Source organism: Clupea harengus, chromosome 13 (genome assembly GCF_900700415.2).
Source record: "Clupea harengus chromosome 13, Ch_v2.0.2, whole genome shotgun sequence".
Taxonomy (NCBI): Eukaryota; Metazoa; Chordata; class Actinopteri; order Clupeiformes; family Clupeidae; genus Clupea; species Clupea harengus.
The window spans coordinates 1,601,397-1,618,847 of NC_045164.1; the positions used below are offsets into that span (position 1 = coordinate 1,601,397).

A 17,451-nucleotide genomic window follows, 5' to 3' on the forward strand; every position below is an offset into this window, starting at 1 on the left:
GTTCTTTTTCCTGTAGCTGGTTCACTGCTAATTATGCAAAGCCCTACAGTTAAATTATATTTTTTTAATTATAATATAAAAACAGGTTCACACTGCACGATTTCTGCAGTGTCAGTGTCTGCAGTTGTACTGAAAAAGACCCCTAGGTGCAAGCATATTTACACAGAACTGTAATGTAAAATGCCAGATTCACACAAGAACCTTCATAACTAACCTGGTGTCAAATAGAACAGCTCTGCCATCTTGTCCAACACAGTGGATCTGCTTGGTAGAAAAAAACCCTGTAGCACTTTCCCCTAGCGAAACAGAGCGATACATGGTAAGGGTTGAGCGATGCAGGTAGTCGCTCAGGCAGACATTGCCTACATCACGGCAGCAGGGGGCATCTTTGGAAGCAATCACGACAGCAAGGAAATAGAGAAAGGTTGACTGCCAACATCTCACAATCCGAGACGGGGCTGCTGCATGAAAAAGATGGTGGTGCTGAATGTTGCTACAAGTCTACAAGGCAGAGGCTCTGTAGACAGAGGGAACTTCTCATCACTCAGCGCCTCCAAATAAAGTGATATCTAACATCATTTTCCGCCTTTTGATAGATTGACACTGGTCTAATCCGATGGGAGTTCACCAGATAACATGAAATGAGTCTGACTGCACACCAGAAGTGTTCATTTCAGATGGTTCGTGGAGTTTTTATTGAGAACCTAATTATATAACCACATACTCTCCCGAGACAGTACATGCAGGAACACTCAGTATCCCTTCCTGCTGATGTTAGGAGTGGCCGTTGTAACATAAGTGTTTTTTTTTTCAGATTACAGGAGTATGTATGAGGTGAAACAGTCGGTTAGCAAAAGATACAAATACACAACCGGACAGAAGAGTCCCTGAAAAATATACACTGCAACTTCACATTGGAGCATTTTCGTGTGACAAACTAGACATATTGAGGTCAGTTTTCCGTCTCAGTGGAAGAGGCTCAAGATCCCGGTCACAGAGCATTTCCACAGCGGAGGCACTAGAGCACTGATTACAGTAATTATTAAGAGTTCCATTACTGTAGTCCAACACCAGCATCCATCCACACACCAACCCCCCCCCCCCCCCCCAGTCGTATCAACAGACACAATGTAAGGCTCGGCAGTGCTTCACAGCCACTCTGATTCTCCTCCTGCATCGACTCTTTGAAAGGGAACTGGGAGTGGGACTGTTCAAGTATCTGTTGGTCGAAGCTGAAATCCGAGTCGGCGGGCACTTTCTGGCTACTAGTCATGGCACAGAACGGTCTTTAGAAACAGAAAAAAAAAAAATCGAAAAAAAGGAGGCAGGGAGGGAGAAATGACTCGCTTCGAACCTTGAGAACAACCAAGGGAAGTTCAGACGAGGTTCAGCGATGAGCTTTGAAGAATGGAGCACTGCAGTTTTCACTCCCAAATTTTATACGCAGACATCCTGCGTTGTTCTGGTAAAATATTCTCTACTTAACCATCCTGCTAGGAGAGGAACAGCCACAATAGCAGGGAAGTATAACCAACACAACGACATTTGCTGATATGGAAATGGGAGCTTAGTCCCATTTGGAGTCAGGATTTAACTGTTGGGAATTCCTGTTTGGGAATTGTTTATGATCAATAGATATAGTAGACTCCCCACCTTTGTTCTTGTAGACAGCAAAATAGTAGAAAACAAAGTGGTATTTAACAGGAAGTCAACAACAATGACAACTTAAAGCAATAAACACCTGCAGCAAGTACATGTCTGTCGTGTCATAGGTCAGAGGTCAGCCCAGTGTTTGAGCTGGTCTGAATGCCCCTACAGTCAGTGACAGAACTTAAAGCAATAAACAGTAACACAATATGAGTACATGTCTGCAATGCCACATGTCTGCACCCCACTGTCTGTTCTGGTCGGTGCTAAGCCTTGCTGCTGCTGTTGCTGCTGCCGCTGCCGCTGCCGCTGCTCGTGGGTTCAGCCTCTTTATAGAGATGGCTGAGGTGCTCCACCAGGCCCTCCAGCTCGGGGTTCCCCCCCAGGTCGCGTATGAGTTGGTAGGCCTCCACCTCCAGGTCGCGCAGGGTCTGGCGCGTGTAGGCGAAGGAGCCCACCTTCTCCAGGTAGTCCACGCAGTAGCGCTTGATGTCCATGTTCTCGGTGCGCTGGCGCAGGATGTTCTGCACCTGCCGGCTCTCGGGCATCGACCAGATGGCGTGGATGGTCGGGAACGAGAACTTGCCCTCGGTCAGGTCCTCGCAGAAGCTCTTGTTCTCGCAGTACTCGCGCGACGCCAGGTTGGCGTAGTCGTCCCGGATCTGGAAGTAGAGGCCCAGCGTGTTCAGCAGGGGCTTGAGGTCGCACCGCCACTCGGAGAAGAGCTGCATGAGACCCACGGCCAGGCCGAAGAGGCCGCCCGTCTTCTGGAGCACCATGGAGCGGTACTCCTCCTCCGTGGGGCAGGTGTAGGTGTCGCGCCAGTGGATGTCCAGACCCTGGCCGCGGTGCAGCTCCAGCAGCTGGCGGGTGAAGACGCGCACCGCCTCCGGGTTTTCTAGCATCAGCACCTTCTCCAGGCCCAGGAAGTAGACGTAGTTGGCCGAGTTGATGACGGACGGCACGCCGTAAATACTGTGCGCCACTGGGAAACCGCGTCGGAGCTTGGAGCTGTCCTCAATGTCGTCGATGAGCAGGCTGGCATTGTGAAGCATCTCCGTCACCTCAATGATCACCTGTGGGGAGAACAACATTCATCAACAACTTAAAAACACGACACTCATTTAAAAGAGTACAGAGAACCAATTTAGGAACTGCAGGAAGTCCAGCATTTTTAGCCTTCAAGCATCATGTTTCCTATACCTACTATGAGTTACGGTAGCAAGGGACTGATTAATGACAAGTGACCAACCACCCACACTGCAACGTTTGGATATAAAAATAATTGATTCACATACACAGAGGTATATGATGCACAACTTGCAAATCTGGTGGAGCATTATCTTCAATTCCATGCAGGAAAGCACAGTCTCCCCCAACCATGCACACTCAAACATGATTCTGATGCCTCTGATTCATGGTTGAATAGAGTTTATATTATCAGCAGGACAAAAAGTCTAAGTCTTTCACACAATATCATCATACAAACTCTGGAACATCAGTGATCCTGCTGTGCTGTGCTGTGCTGTGGTGCGCTTCAGGATATACTCAGTAGAGGGCAGCGCTGCATTTGCAGTGCTGCTGTTACTGTGCATCTGTGGAATGGTTCACCATGCGAGAGAGGGAGTGCCATGTTGCTGTGTGAGCGTGTGTGAGTGTGTGTGTTTGTGTGTGTGTGTAAGTGTGTGTGTGTGTGTGTGTGTGTAAGTGTGTGTTGTTATGTGTCAAACCCTGCCCTGCAGAGTCCCAGGCATTTCCTGCTCAGTGCAGGCAGGCGAGGGCCCAGAGAGCTTCAGCTCAATAGTCCCTCTGCACGTGGCCCGAGCCTTGCAGTAACACCAGGCGGACACAAGGGTGCGTACTCACCACCACCATTCATTGCAACAGCCAAGTAAACACAGAATTCAGAATCAGGGCACATGAAACAGACACTTCTCAGATTATTTCAAGCAACACTGCAGCTGACAACCCACCCATCCATATGGGTTAATCACACATAAATCTCCTGCAACACACCCGCTTCTCATTCTCAGAGGGGCTTGAGTAGAAGTGTGAGGTCAAATCAGGGTTACTGTGACAGAGTGGCATCACTAGAATTGATTACACGCTCTGACTGCCGTACCAGACTAGCCTGGCTCTTTGGCGTTGCCGGCAGGGTGCAGACTTGTTACCCCTTAGCCCCGGTTTTGAGGCCGGGTGGGGTAGCGGCTCTCCCCCCACGCTACAGTCACATCAACATTCTGCATGGAGATGGATCTCCTGAGGCCGAGTTAGATTGTTGCACCTGGATTGTTAGATTGTTAACTGGACCGGTGTGAGCGCTCAGGAGACATGCCATGAAGCTAATGATCCAGGCAAAGGCCTCAAACTGCTGACAGCTGGCTAATGCTCACGTCCACCCGTGGTGAATCCCACACTCGTGCACAGACACACGGCCTGGCACTGTCTGCCTGGTCCTGCTGCCGACTGCACACTGCAGGCAACATCCAGCAGGCATATGCGCAGCCAGGGCTAATCAACAGGCTCCTCCCTTTGATGGTAGCATATGGAGGGGACAGACTGGTTTGAAGGGGGGTGGGAGGGATGAGGAGGAGGATGCTGGGAAACGTAGTAACTTGTTACAGTAATTAGGGGTGACACTGGTGCTCAAGGCTCATTCACCATGCCCCCCTTCCCTGCCTTACTCATGCCTGAGATTAGTAAAACAGCTGAGCAGTTAGGGGGAGGGGTGGATGGGAACTCTGCTGTGTCAGCAAGATGAACATGCCCTCATTTGACACTCACACACACAGACACAAACACACACACACACACACACACACACACACACACATGGAGAGGTCGGGGCAGCCCTGTGTTTGGGGTTAGAATTTCTCCACAGCAAACAAGGTCAGCAGTCCAAATGTCAGATAGTGCAGCTGATGCAGGCTAGTGTGAAAAGTGTGTGTTTGTGTGTGTGTGTGTGTGTGTGTGTGTGAGAGAGAAGAGCTGACTCAATAACTGGATTATCAGCAGGAGTGGTGAAACAGAGCGCAGAGAGAGGAGGAAACTGATCTTTAAAAAGTCTTTGCCCCTGAGTCTGACGAGAGAGAAAGAAAGAAAGAGTGGCCGAGAGGGAGACAGAGAGTGAGAGTGAGTGAGTGTGTGTGTGTGTGTAAGAGAGAGAGAGAGAGAGAAAAAGAGGGGGTGAGAGGCAGTCTCCTTTGCTTCATCTCAGCAATCAGGTCAGGACAATTTTAATCCAATTACTGCTCCTTATGCTGGCTTCAGACTAGATTGCCTGTGCTGTGAGTGGACAATTGCTACATGCGGCAGACAGGAATTACAATCTCTTAAAACACGCACTTCCCTTTTCAAAAGTGCCCAGTAAAACCTTAACATTCCCTCTCACGCACGAATCACAAGTCACTTTCTGAGAGCCCAGAGAGAGAGAGAGCAGAGGGATGCAATGGCGTGCTTTCACTGCCAGGGGGCTACAGTGTCAACTTACAGCCCAGAGAAAGACAAACACACACACACAGTCGGCAGTCAGTGCACATCCAGTAGTCAGTAGGAGAAAGTGTGTGAGCGTGGATTTCCTGTAGTGAGACAGATAAAAACCTCATCAGCTGGGCTGTGGTAAGAGGCACTGGGGAAGGCGCTGTAGTAGTGGTGTGGTGCCCGCCTTGAAGGATAGACTCACTGAGAGTGAGTCTCTGTGTTTGCCGTGTGAGTAAGTCTCTGAGTGTGAGTGTGTGTGTGTGTGCCAGGCTGGTGGAGGGGTGGGACCGTGCCGGAGGAAAGGTTGTGTTTGGAGGATAAACGCCTGAACTTTCAGGCCTTGGCCCCACGCCCAGCAAACTGAAGCTGCCTTTGTGCTCGCCCTGCTCTACACAGACACACACACATGCGCACACACACAAACACACACATGCGCACACACACACACACACGCACAGCCTCCATTAGCCAGTCAGCAGCAGCAGCAGCAGCAGCATCTAGTAGTCTGCATGTCTATGGCTGCCTCGCTTGAGAATACACATTACACAGGCAAGGCTCCAGTGCAGAGGGTGTGATCTTCAGTAAACATAAAGCATCATACTCTCAATTCTAAATGACTACGATGAGATGAGAAAAACATAATATTACTTATGACAGCTGGGAGTGTCAATGATTTTATGGTGAAATTCTGAGAGATGATGGAAAGGGGGGGGGGATCTGCTGATTTGTTATGGCATCCACATCATAAAAAGTGAGGCATCGTAATTGTTGCTAGAATAGAGTGGATTCTGAAAGCCGAGGCGTTAAGAGGCAATATAAAACAAACACTGGATAGGAAGACAGGAAGTGCCTGGAGGAACAACGGGAGAGGAGGAGAAAACAGAGGAGTGACATCCCACACAAAGCAGGTCTGAGGAGAGTGCCACCGAGCCTGGCCTCGAGGCATGATGAAGCCATGCGGGGACTGGTGTCTGCAGCTGCGCTAGGATCCAGGGGGAGCGCCTGTATCCGTTTACGCCGACAAATCCACTCACCTGCACTCACTCACTGGACCTAATTCATCCCCTCATGAAAGCTAATAAGGGGGAAGCGGCACAAGCTGACACCAGGGCCCTCCAGGCCGAAGACTCCTGTTTACATGCAAATGATGAGGAGGAGGAGGATTATTATGATGTGTGGGTGCTTCTGCCTTCTACAACGAAGTCTCTTTCTGTATGTCTCTCTCTCTCTCTCTCTCTCTCTCTCTCTCTCTCTCTCTCTCTCTCTCTCTCTCTCTCTCTCTCTCTCTCTCTCTCTCTCTCTCTCTCTCTCTCTCTCTCTCTGACGAGTCTACTGCATCGTGGATGAGAAAAGTGGGACAAATGATTCCCTCAGGAGAACAAAGTAAAGTCTCTCCACTTAGTGTCTGTACCTTAAGAACGAGTCTGAGGTGAATCACACAGGCACACACACACGCATACACTCACACTCTCACACACACACACACACACACACACACACTCTCACACACACACACACACACACACACACACACACACACTCTTAGCTGAGGGACCTCTTCCTAAACTTCTCTGGCCACTGGCCTGGAGAGACAAAGAGAGCGTGTGGCTCAGCTGGACTAACAGAGGCAGCGCACACAGAATGTGAGGACGTATACATGCACAGCAAAACACACACACACACACACACACACACACACACACACACACACAGAAGAACTCACACACTTGTTCTCAGAAACAGCAAAACCACAGGCCAGCCATGGCAACCTATAAACACAGACCGAGGGGGGAGGGAGAGATGACTTGAAGACTGAGAAAGACAGGGAGCAGACACCAATTCATGAAGCCCATTCAGAAGACAGGATAGGGGGAGGAGAAGGGATTTACCGGGATCAGCAGCGGCCATCATCTCCCCCTCCCCCCACCTTCTCCTCTCCTCTCCTCTCATCCCTCGTCTCCATTCCATGTTCCCTACAGGCGCCCCGACCACCGGCTCCCAGCCCCACACCGCTGCTGTCACTCCCAATCAGCCGGGCCCACCTCTGCCAGAACCAGAACCACGTGCAGCAATTCTTCTCAGCTGTCGTCTCATGCCTTCTCCCCTCCCCTCCGCTCCCTAGTCAGCTCATGAAGCCCACACGGCTGTGTTACTGTGTGCCACACCTCCCAGGACAAAGGTCTGGAGAATAGTTTATTCCTTCAGCAGATCTAGCAGATCAAGTCTAGTTCTACATTTTGATCAGGATGTGTGCTGCCTGGGTACTGAACCTATGATCTGGGTGTTGTTAGCACCTTGTTCTACCACTTGAGCTTACAGGAACACCACAGGGGGCTGGTGCTGCTACAGACGGCCACAGTCAAGCCCTAGCTTAGCTCAGCTCTTGGATGTGGTCCAATTTTCCTGCAGAGGACATTTTCTCATATCCTCCCATGCTTCCTCGTTGGCTGCATAACTGTCTGATAATGATGTGTGGGGTCGTTAGCTTACCAAAGGCAAAGCAGTTGTGTGACATGAGCTGTGATGAGATGTGATTGACGGCAGACTAGCGGAGACTAGAGGCGGGGTCTGTGTGTGTGTGTGTGTGTGTGTGTGTGGGGGGGGGGGGGGAGAGCTCGTCGGCAAACCCCCAGCCTAATGACCACGCTGCTGCTGCTTCTGCGGCGACGGGTTCAGCTGGAGTTTACAGCCAGATAAAAACGCCGCCGCTGCCGCAGAGAGAAAGAGAGAGGGAGAGAGAAAGAGAGCGAGAGAGAGGCAGGGAGGGAGGGAGGGAGAGAGAGAGAGTGAAACTGTGGGACAGGATTGAGAGAGAGAGAGAAATGGGAAGAGACGAGAGGAGTGAGAAACGAAAACAAGAGTGGAATGAAAGTGAACTGCTTGAGTAATGATGATTTTGGAAAGGGTGTGTGGGTGCAGGGGGGGATCAGAGTTTGGCACACAGGGCAAGCCGGCGAGTGGACTGGCACAGAACTCAAACCCGGTGACCTCCTTCAGACTGGCACAGCCCGTGGGCTGCAGACAGATGCATCCCTCACACACACACACACACACACACACACACACACACAAACACAAACACACACAAATAACAGCGTCTGCCCTCGGTGGAGCAGGCAACAAATAAACTAGTCCATGGCCTACAGCGACCAATTAGCGGCAGCGACATTAAGGAGAACACACCAACACGTGGCCCTTTTTAAAGTTTCACAGCAGGGCGCCCTGATATAATCATGTTAACTTTCCTACACAATCATTTTTTCCCCCTCCTTCGACAAATTCAAATATCAACATATTAATGCAGTTAATATACACATGAAGATAAGAGCTGGGTTAAGGATAGGTGGGGGGTGGAAGAGAGGACAGACACCAAAAAAAAAAAAAAAAAAAAAAACATTGGCCCTTTTTCACATCCTCTATTTGACTACAGAAAAGTAGAGGGTCCTCTTTCTCTCTCCCCCAGTTAGAAGACAGAGAATGATGGCGCAGAGCTGAGGGGCTGGATCTTTATCAGTGCTACTCCTTTCTTCAGAGTCGCTTAAAAAACACAATATTACTGCTTGTCTACCCTCTGCAGGCGTCTGAGAAAAAAACTAAAAAAAGCATTCAACTCCAAGTCTGGGGAGAACTCAGGGAGAAGAATAAGCTTGCTTGTTGATCGCATGTAAAACAAATTCCAGAATGGAACTCTTAGCAGCACACAAATCTTAGAACAGCCCTCATTCTGGAATGGAGGTCTACTGACAAGATATAAAAGGCACAAGTTTCCATCTAATCATACCCAAAACATGTGAAATGATATACATTTCAAACAGCAACTGAAATTTCAGGAATTTACGAATAATCCATTTGGCGTGGCAAGCATCATTCCAGGTACCAAATAAATGGCAGACATTAGCAAATATCACAAGTTTATCCTGACTGGCAAGTTAGTGTGTACAATATTGCTAAAGGTTAGTCTAGTATAATTTAAAAGGACTAAGAATATGTGTTAATTTGCTCTTGATAAATACAGAATGTCAAACAGACTGTGATTGTTGTGCAATCTCTTGTAGAAGGAACATTTTATAAGAACCAAAGAAGCTATTTTATAGCCAGGTTATGAACTGCACAATACATTTTTATGAACTCACTCAGACCTGAGTGTGAACCAATTATTTTTAAAAATGAGACTTTGACACACCGAGTTTGAACTCTTCTCAGCAATAACTCTGCCTACCTGTTGCTTTTGAATGATTCATTTATGATTAAAATGATTAATTTAGTATTGTTGTCAGCCAATTTGTTCTATTTCTACAAGGAGGATGTAAAATGTCAGAAACATCACTGGCCAAAGCCTTTTCTGGGTTTGTTTGAAATAAAGTGATGCTAAATGCTAGCAACTTTAAGCAGGGTAGGTTCACTTCACTCTGGAAATTCTGTTCACCCAAATCATGTTTTGGTGATGTTGAAAAATAAACAATATATAGGATTTATATCGTTTCATAGTGTCATTGCTTTGATAATACAGTAGTCTTATTTCATTTTAGGCTATAACATGCAGCATAGGTTAGCATAGCCTAGCCAGCAACAGCATTTTTGCGTTTGCGTGTAGACGTGGATGAACTCTCAAAACGTCATGTGTTGTTGAACACTTGTTGTCATGTGGATGCCATCTTAGGTAGCAACCCCCAACAAAGGCTCTACACATCTGTAGAAATAGGCCACACCAACTGCTGTGAAGGAGAAGCCAGTTCCTGCATTGTGTATGCACCCCCATAGACATATCTATATATGTCTATGTGCACCCCCACCACCTAGGCACAGAGTTTATCTTGGCATTGCTAACATCTAAAACTATGTGTAAATGTACTGTATATAAATATAACATTCACATTTAATCTTAAATTGATCCTTACAAAATGGGCTGTAGTCTGATCATGTTAATGGCAATCTTATTCATGACAATCTAAAGTATCTGCACACGACTGTTTTTGACTAGAGTCTGACTTTAGTTATGATACAAATCAGCCTCAATGACACCTCTCCCCTCGCCAGCTCAGGACCAATCAAGGGCTTAATTGGGCAAAAGGGCATTAGTATTGTTTGTGGCAGATGCGTAGACTGGGACTGAGGTCCAAAAAACAAACAGGCATTTTGTAACATTCACTCTCTGGTCCTTACTTTTGCTCTCTTGCTCTTGCTCCACCCCAACCGCTAACCTGCTCCCCGACTACAGAGGCTACAGACTGCAGAGGCTCAGACCCAGAGTGAACAGGTGCGACCGGGGAAGAGAAGACAACATGGAGGGGAGAGACAGCGACTACCAAGAAGAGTAAACAGGCCACCTCTACCTTCTCTGCCATGCCGGTTCCCTGAAGGGCAAACCTGATGAACTATGAGTCCAACATGAGTATCAAGATTCGTGCCTACGTACCAATACCTGGCTACAGGGGGATGTGCCCGACATGCTCGATGCCCTGGAACGCTTCTCAATAAATGTTACGGCAACATTAAAGACGCTTTACACAGCTAAGGCTAACCCCCACTAGTCAGCTCTGACCATAATGTTGTTTATTTAATTCCCACCTCCAAGTCCCTGCTTAAAAGCAGTAAACCACAAGTAAAAACTGTAGTATGTCTGAGACAATGATGCCATTGAAAGGTCTGAAAGGTTGCTTTTCTTGTACCGACTGGGATCTCACAGCCTGGACTTAGAAGAGGCAACAGACACCATTACAGACTATATTAAATTCTGCCGAGACAAAGTCCTTACTCAGAAGAAAATAACTATAAAGACTATATTTCCAAAGAAATTACAAAGTGCACAGTTTAAAAAAAATGCATTTAACAGTGGAGACTTTGTGAAAGAGAGGAATATTCAGCAGACAACTTCATAAAAAATTAAGGAAGGCTGGAAAGGAAAAGAAGGAGATACCTGAAGCACACTAATCTTAAATGAACATCAAAAAACAGTGGGATTCAATTAAATCTATGACGAACATGGTCCCAGCTAAAAACTCTAAGTGTTTTTAACCAGGCTGTGAAGGCCCAGGCTGTGAAACCAGTGGCGCAACGTATTAACGACGGGCCCAGGTGCAAGATATTATGACGGGCCCCCCTAGTGAACGCTTAAAAAAAAAAAAAAAAACGCTAATCAAAGGTGTTTGTTATCGATATAAATAGTGTTTAATTAATCAACCTTACATATTTCAGAAGCGATGGATGTGTACACAATGAACTAAGTCTTGTTTGACTCTCAGCAGGAACATTTCTTACCGTAAAAATTGTTGCATGGTTGCTGACACACCACTGAGGGCAGAAGCAGCGATTCTGATCCCAGCTGAACCGCTGCACTGCTGACTCCGTGGGCTGGCGACTATTTGACGGCTAGTTAAAAAGCCAAAATAATCTAATTTAGGCAGCTACGAGTAAAGTTGTGCTGTGCAGTGCTCAATGAACTAGGTTATCTGACCTTCAGGCATAGGTTATCAGAATTGGTTTAACTATAGCGTATTGTATTGTCACATGATCAAATAGAGACTTGACATTGGACAACAACATACATATTACCCAGCAATCATCATTGCTAATCACAAAAATACCAAAGAAAATAAGAACTTATTCATTTAATTGAAGTGTTTTGATAGTGTCTATAGTCTATGTAGGATAAGCATATGCTTTTGTTATAAATTGCTACTTTTCCCCAAAAAATTATGACAACCATGACTGAGATAAGTTTGCCCTTTCAAGTGTATAGCATTTGACACTTCCGTCAGTTTGTAAATAGCGAATATTTGAACATAAGCATATCCGACAAAATTTTACGCTGTACTGAAACTCAGGGTGGGCCCGCTGAGCGACTCCGGTTGCTGTACTTGGATAGAGGGGGCCTGTTGAATGACGCGTCTATATCTTTGAGCCCGGCTACGGGCCCCGACACCCCACGGGCCCACCTGCTGCACCCCCTATAGTTTTGCCCTGTGAAGGCCAATGAACTAAATGACCTTTATGCAAGGTTTGAAACAGCAGATTTCTCACAAGAGCAAAAAGAGTCTCTAGATATATTACCTGCAACTGACTGTCCAAAAATGGAAGGGGAAGGCCTCCCCGGGATTCAGCTGAATTAATGCAGTGAAGACATGGCAGAGGCCTGGTGCCCCATCTACCAGAAGTCTTTGGACTTACATATCGTGCCTTCCGTCTGGAAACATTTTATTATTACTCCTGTTCTTAAAAAAAAACGTGCCGTAAGGAAAATAACGACCACTGACGATTTGCTTTGACTTGTGAAATGTTTTGAGAAAATCATTATAAACGTATTGAAAATAGAAGTCAACTGTTCACTGGATCCTTATCAGTTTGCCTACCGGGGTAATAGAGGCATAGACGATGCCGTCACAGCCATGGCACATTTTAAATCCATGCACTTCGAGGAAGCTGCTTCTTATGTACAGTACATCTTTTATTTGTAGATTTTAGTTCAGTATTTAACACTGTACAGCCAGATCTATTAGTTAGGAAGCTGGATGAGCTGAAATGCCCAACCTCTAATTATTAGATGGTACCACTGGTTCTTGACCAACTGGTAGCAACCATCAGTGTTAATAGTATTCTGTCTGCACCAAAATAGAAGTCAACTGTTCACTGGATCCTTATCAGTTTGCCTACCGGGGTAATAGAGGCATAGACGATGCCGTCACAGCCATGGCACATTTTAAATCCATGCACTTCGAGGAAGCTGCTTCTTATGTACAGTACATCTTTTATTTGTAGATTTTAGTTCAGTATTTAACACTGTACAGCCAGATCTATTAGTTAGGAAGCTGGATGAGCTGAAATGCCCAACCTCTAATTATTAGATGGTACCACTGGTTCTTGACCAACTGGTAGCAACCATCAGTGTTAATAGTATTCTGTCTGCACCCCAAACCTTGAACACAGGACTCCCCCAGGGGTTAGTTCATTTACCTGTCCTTTTTTCACTTTGTACACTAATGAGTGTAGAAGCCAGAACCCTAATAACTACATCATTACATTCTCAGATGATACTGCCATTTTCGGTTTAATGAAGAAGGACAGTGACATTTCAACGTTTTATTCAGAAATACAAAGATTTGTAGCATGGTGTGATGGTAACCGCATGGTGGTGAATGTTAAAAAGAGGAGGCTGTGCTTCACCCTAGAAGAGTGGGTGACCTGTGGGTAGCCTGTGGTCATCCATGATGGAAACCATCTCACGGGTCTCATGGGACAAATGACTTCGTGTTTTTATCGATAGCACACTGATCTAGAGTACTCATGTTCATAGTCTGATGCAGAGACCATCATCAACGCCTGCACTTCTTGAGGCAACTCAAGAGTTCATGATGTTGATCAGAGGTTTATGGTGTTCTTTTATAAGGCCTTTTTTTAGGCTTTGAGAGCCTAATTACGTCATCACAGCTTGGTAAGGTAATCTCTCTGTGATTGAAGTCAGAACTAGTCTGAGTTATGCAGACTGCATGGAAGATAATAGGTGTACGAAGTTATGCAGACTGCAAGATAATAGGTGTACAGACTGCACAGCCCTGCAGTCTGTCTATGAGCAGACTGTGCTAAGGCAAGCAAGCAAGATAATAACCAACCATCTCATGTGCTACACACTGAGTTCCAGCTACTGCCATGCAGGGAGAAGATTTGTAATACCTTCTTCTTCTCTTATCCCAGCCTGAGGATCCTCTCTTCCCCTGTTCTCCACTTCTTGTTCTTTCCATCTCATGCATTCAGGTTTATCAGGTTTCTTTGGGCATTTAAGTACATTTGCCATTCAACTTGTTTACTGAATGGTTATTACTTACAGTTGTACTTATCCATTTGGTTTATGTCTTACATTCAGTTTGACTGATATTTGTAACATTTAAGATTACCGTTTATTGTATTAATAATCTGTTCATCCATTAACCAATCATATAAATCCTTGTGCGCTATGCCATTACATCTAACAACTGGCTTATATACGGTTTGGTAAACTGTAGGTCATTTAATCATTTAATGTTTAATGCTAGATTCATTGTATTTTCCCACAATATATACACCACTCTAATGTCCCATAATCTTCAGACACATATTAATCTTCCAGCCTTTTCTATCATTGGTAACATTTTGGCTGCCCTTACACCTAAAATAGTTTTGTTTAATTTTGCTGGAACAGATAATTGCTTTCAACTTCAGAGTGAGAAACATGTAGAAGCCCAAACCTGAGAAGGCAGCCACATACCACAGGGGAGTCTCCATTAGATTTTTCAGCCTTTGCTTGCCCCAAGAGAAAAGCGCCTGTCTTCAGTGCTGAAAAACACTGTTTAGAATTGCATACTTTCCCTTTCTGGAAATGTTTAATGAAATATTCAGGACAAAGGGAGACCTGTTGAGCAGAAAGCCTAATGTGATGTGACAGGCTTAGCAATTTAGCATGGGGAAGAAGGCAGGCTGATCAGCTGATTTACGAACGACGGGATTAGTGTAGCGTCATCTCTGAACACTGGGGCCACAGGTTTGTTGCCCGCATGCACTAAGCAATCAAGCCAAGCCAGCTAAGTGCATTACTGAAGTTATTAAATAACCCGGGAAGGCATATTGAACATGACAGTGATTATTTAGGTTCGACTCCCGCAGGCTCTTCCCTTTCAAAGAGGGACACAAGAGATGACATCCAAGTGTGCTCCAAATGTGTCCCATCAGGCAACAGCCTCTACAACCAGGAAAGATCCAGTGCAATGTTGTATATGAATCCAACATTAGACTCTTCTTTTAAATATCCAGTAAGAGTAAGCAAACGCAGCCATAATGTGGCTGGACAAATGTCTCAGCACAGCGCCAAGCCTAACATGTTATAAGACATTTAAACACTAGAGAACAAGAGAACACCAGGCCACATTTTAAGAGGAACGATTGTGATGATTGATGTAATGATGCAGGCTAATTCTAGAGTCATTTTCTTCCTTTTCAAAGTTTGTGTTCTAGCGCTGAGGAAGTCTGCCAAACCAAACACAAGTGTGTATATCTGGCCATGCTAAATGTAGGCTAGGTCTACAATCAAAATCCACAAAATCAAGATCCACAAAAGGGCATTATTTGTCTGCACTGCACATTTACTGAAGCATACATGTGTCTTGATAATCTCGAAAGGTCATGAAGTGGGAAGGTAAACGTACAAAAAATATAATTAAACAAGGCTAATTTGATTGTTTAAATAGAGCGCACTGCATCCTGAAGCTGCATCCTGAACCGGACTTAAAAAAACACTAATATCACTTCACCTTTACACAGATGATACATAGATGTGCACTTTACCATATGCCTGGCTTTGTCATCTCATACCTTAAAACACCAACAATCACATTTTGTTTTTTATCTGCAACACTGTATTGACATTTTCCTCATCTCTGTGACCAGTTGACAGTGTACATAAACCAATGCCTATAGTTTTGTGAAGCTGCCAGAACATTTAGTCTTGCACAGTAGTCTATTGATGAAAGAACCGTCGGCCATCTTTGCAAACTACAGGGTTTTGACACTGGGAATAGTCCATGTTAATGTCCTTCACTGACTGCACAGAGTCCTCAGGGGCATTGTGTGTTCTGGAGAGGTGCATTTAGTCCTTTCTTCCTGGTAACGCAACACGACTGCATCAGGACTAAAACTCAATTTGGACAGCAGGCTTCTGCAAATGGACCATGATGTGATGGTGAAGTGCCAAAACCTATTTGCATTGATTTTTCCCCTCCTCGAGATGACAACAGGACAGAGGAAGAGTGGCGAGAGAAAAAGCATGTATAGCCTAGGTGTGTGTGTGTGTGTGTGTGTATGAGAAAAAGAAAGTGCATGCAGCGTGTGCGTCTTTTTGTTTTGCCTTTGCATTGTTTTGATATTGTGCATGATTCTTGGGTTATGATTTACCCAGATTTTTCAATCAATTGCTATTCTGGAATATATTGCGATATATTGGGATTTTGATGGATTTTACTTGCTTAAAAAAAATGCTCTCTAAACTTTTTGCTCAAATAATTAACAATCATACAATGGACTGTTAATTACTTTTGAAAACGTTTCAAGACTCTTGGCATCCGACACGACTCGGTATGATGTATAAGGATTATGACAGAAAGCATCCCAGTCAGTTTCCCCTGCCTCTTAAGTGTTCTCTTTAAGAACATGCAGCTCACTACATTTGTGGCCTTCTTCAGCATGCCTGGCACAAAGCCTCCAAGCCTGCAGGGTGTAAACCTGAGGGAAAGGGGAGGCTGCTTTAATGGTGGCGTCTTTCTCTTACAGCATGTGTAAACATGATCTATGGTAAAGGTCACTCTTGCTTCACTCACCAATGTGCCTTCTCTCTTCTCTCTTCTATATCACTCATCTGCGTGCATGAATGCGTGTGTGTGTGTGTGTGTGTGTGTGTGTGTGTGCGTGTGTGTGTGTGTGTCACCACAGGTCCACACCTACAGGCACTGTAGTCACAGAGTATTCAGAGTACAAAGAATGTGAAAGTGCCCTCCCCAATAACATCTGGACCTAATCAGAGTCTTTTCCCAGAATGTTCCGCAAGGGCAGTTTAACATTCAGACAGAGAGAAGAGAAGGCCACAGTGAGAGGAGAGAACAAAAATGAAATCATCGTCTCCTTCCTGAATCCAAATGAGAACCAAGCCTCACTAAATCAGGAAATGAAAACTTTACACAGGGCTCTCATAAAAACAAAATCATGGAATGTGCAGGGAATTACTTGTCTAGAATGATTACGATGCCCCGTGATATACAGTGCGATGATGAAGAGGAGTCTCATAGAATGTTCATGTTGCTTGACTGAGATACTCCCAGTCAATTAGAAATGGTTAATTGCTATCATGACTAGACAGACTGTTGCCTAAGAATCCATTAGCTTGGAACACGCAACGCTAAGATAATGAAGCGCAAACATCATGCCACAGCTGGAGCCAAGTGTGAGTAACAACTACATTTCTAAGATATCAAGTCAGGGCGATGGCGCTCGACAGTTATGTTTGCAAACTTGTGATCCACCTTTATAGTGAATACCAATGATATAACATTAACATTAAATAGGCTACTTAAAACAATGAACACCTCTGACAAAAATGAACCAAAGGAAATCCTTATTCACAACTCAGAAACACAATAGTATGCTAAAAGAATAGACACTACAAACTCTGAAAGATCCCAAACATCAGCTCAAGTGTTATCCTGTAGACATTACTCAAAGTAATCTGCACTGCTTACATTTCTTCACGCAGTACCTTTGCCACGTTGAAAAAGACCTGTATCATTACACCACCCCTAAGCCCAGGTT

The 17,451-nt window shown here is 45.3% G+C and overlaps 1 protein-coding gene across 5 annotated transcripts in view; it reads right to left on the reverse strand.

Moving 5' to 3' along the window:
* Positions 1-667: 667 nt before the first annotated feature.
* Positions 668-17,451, reverse strand: part of ggps1 (geranylgeranyl diphosphate synthase 1) — a 29,883-nt gene continuing 13,099 nt past the window's right edge. For all 5 annotated transcript variants that reach the window (XM_031579339.2, XM_031579336.1, XM_012829912.2 and 2 more), the window contains one exon: positions 668-2,723. In XM_031579339.2, the coding sequence (XP_031435199.1) occupies positions 1,914-2,702 (789 nt within the window). In that variant the 5' untranslated portion in view covers positions 2,703-2,723 and the 3' untranslated portion in view covers positions 668-1,913. The remainder of the gene's footprint in view (positions 2,724-17,451) is intronic.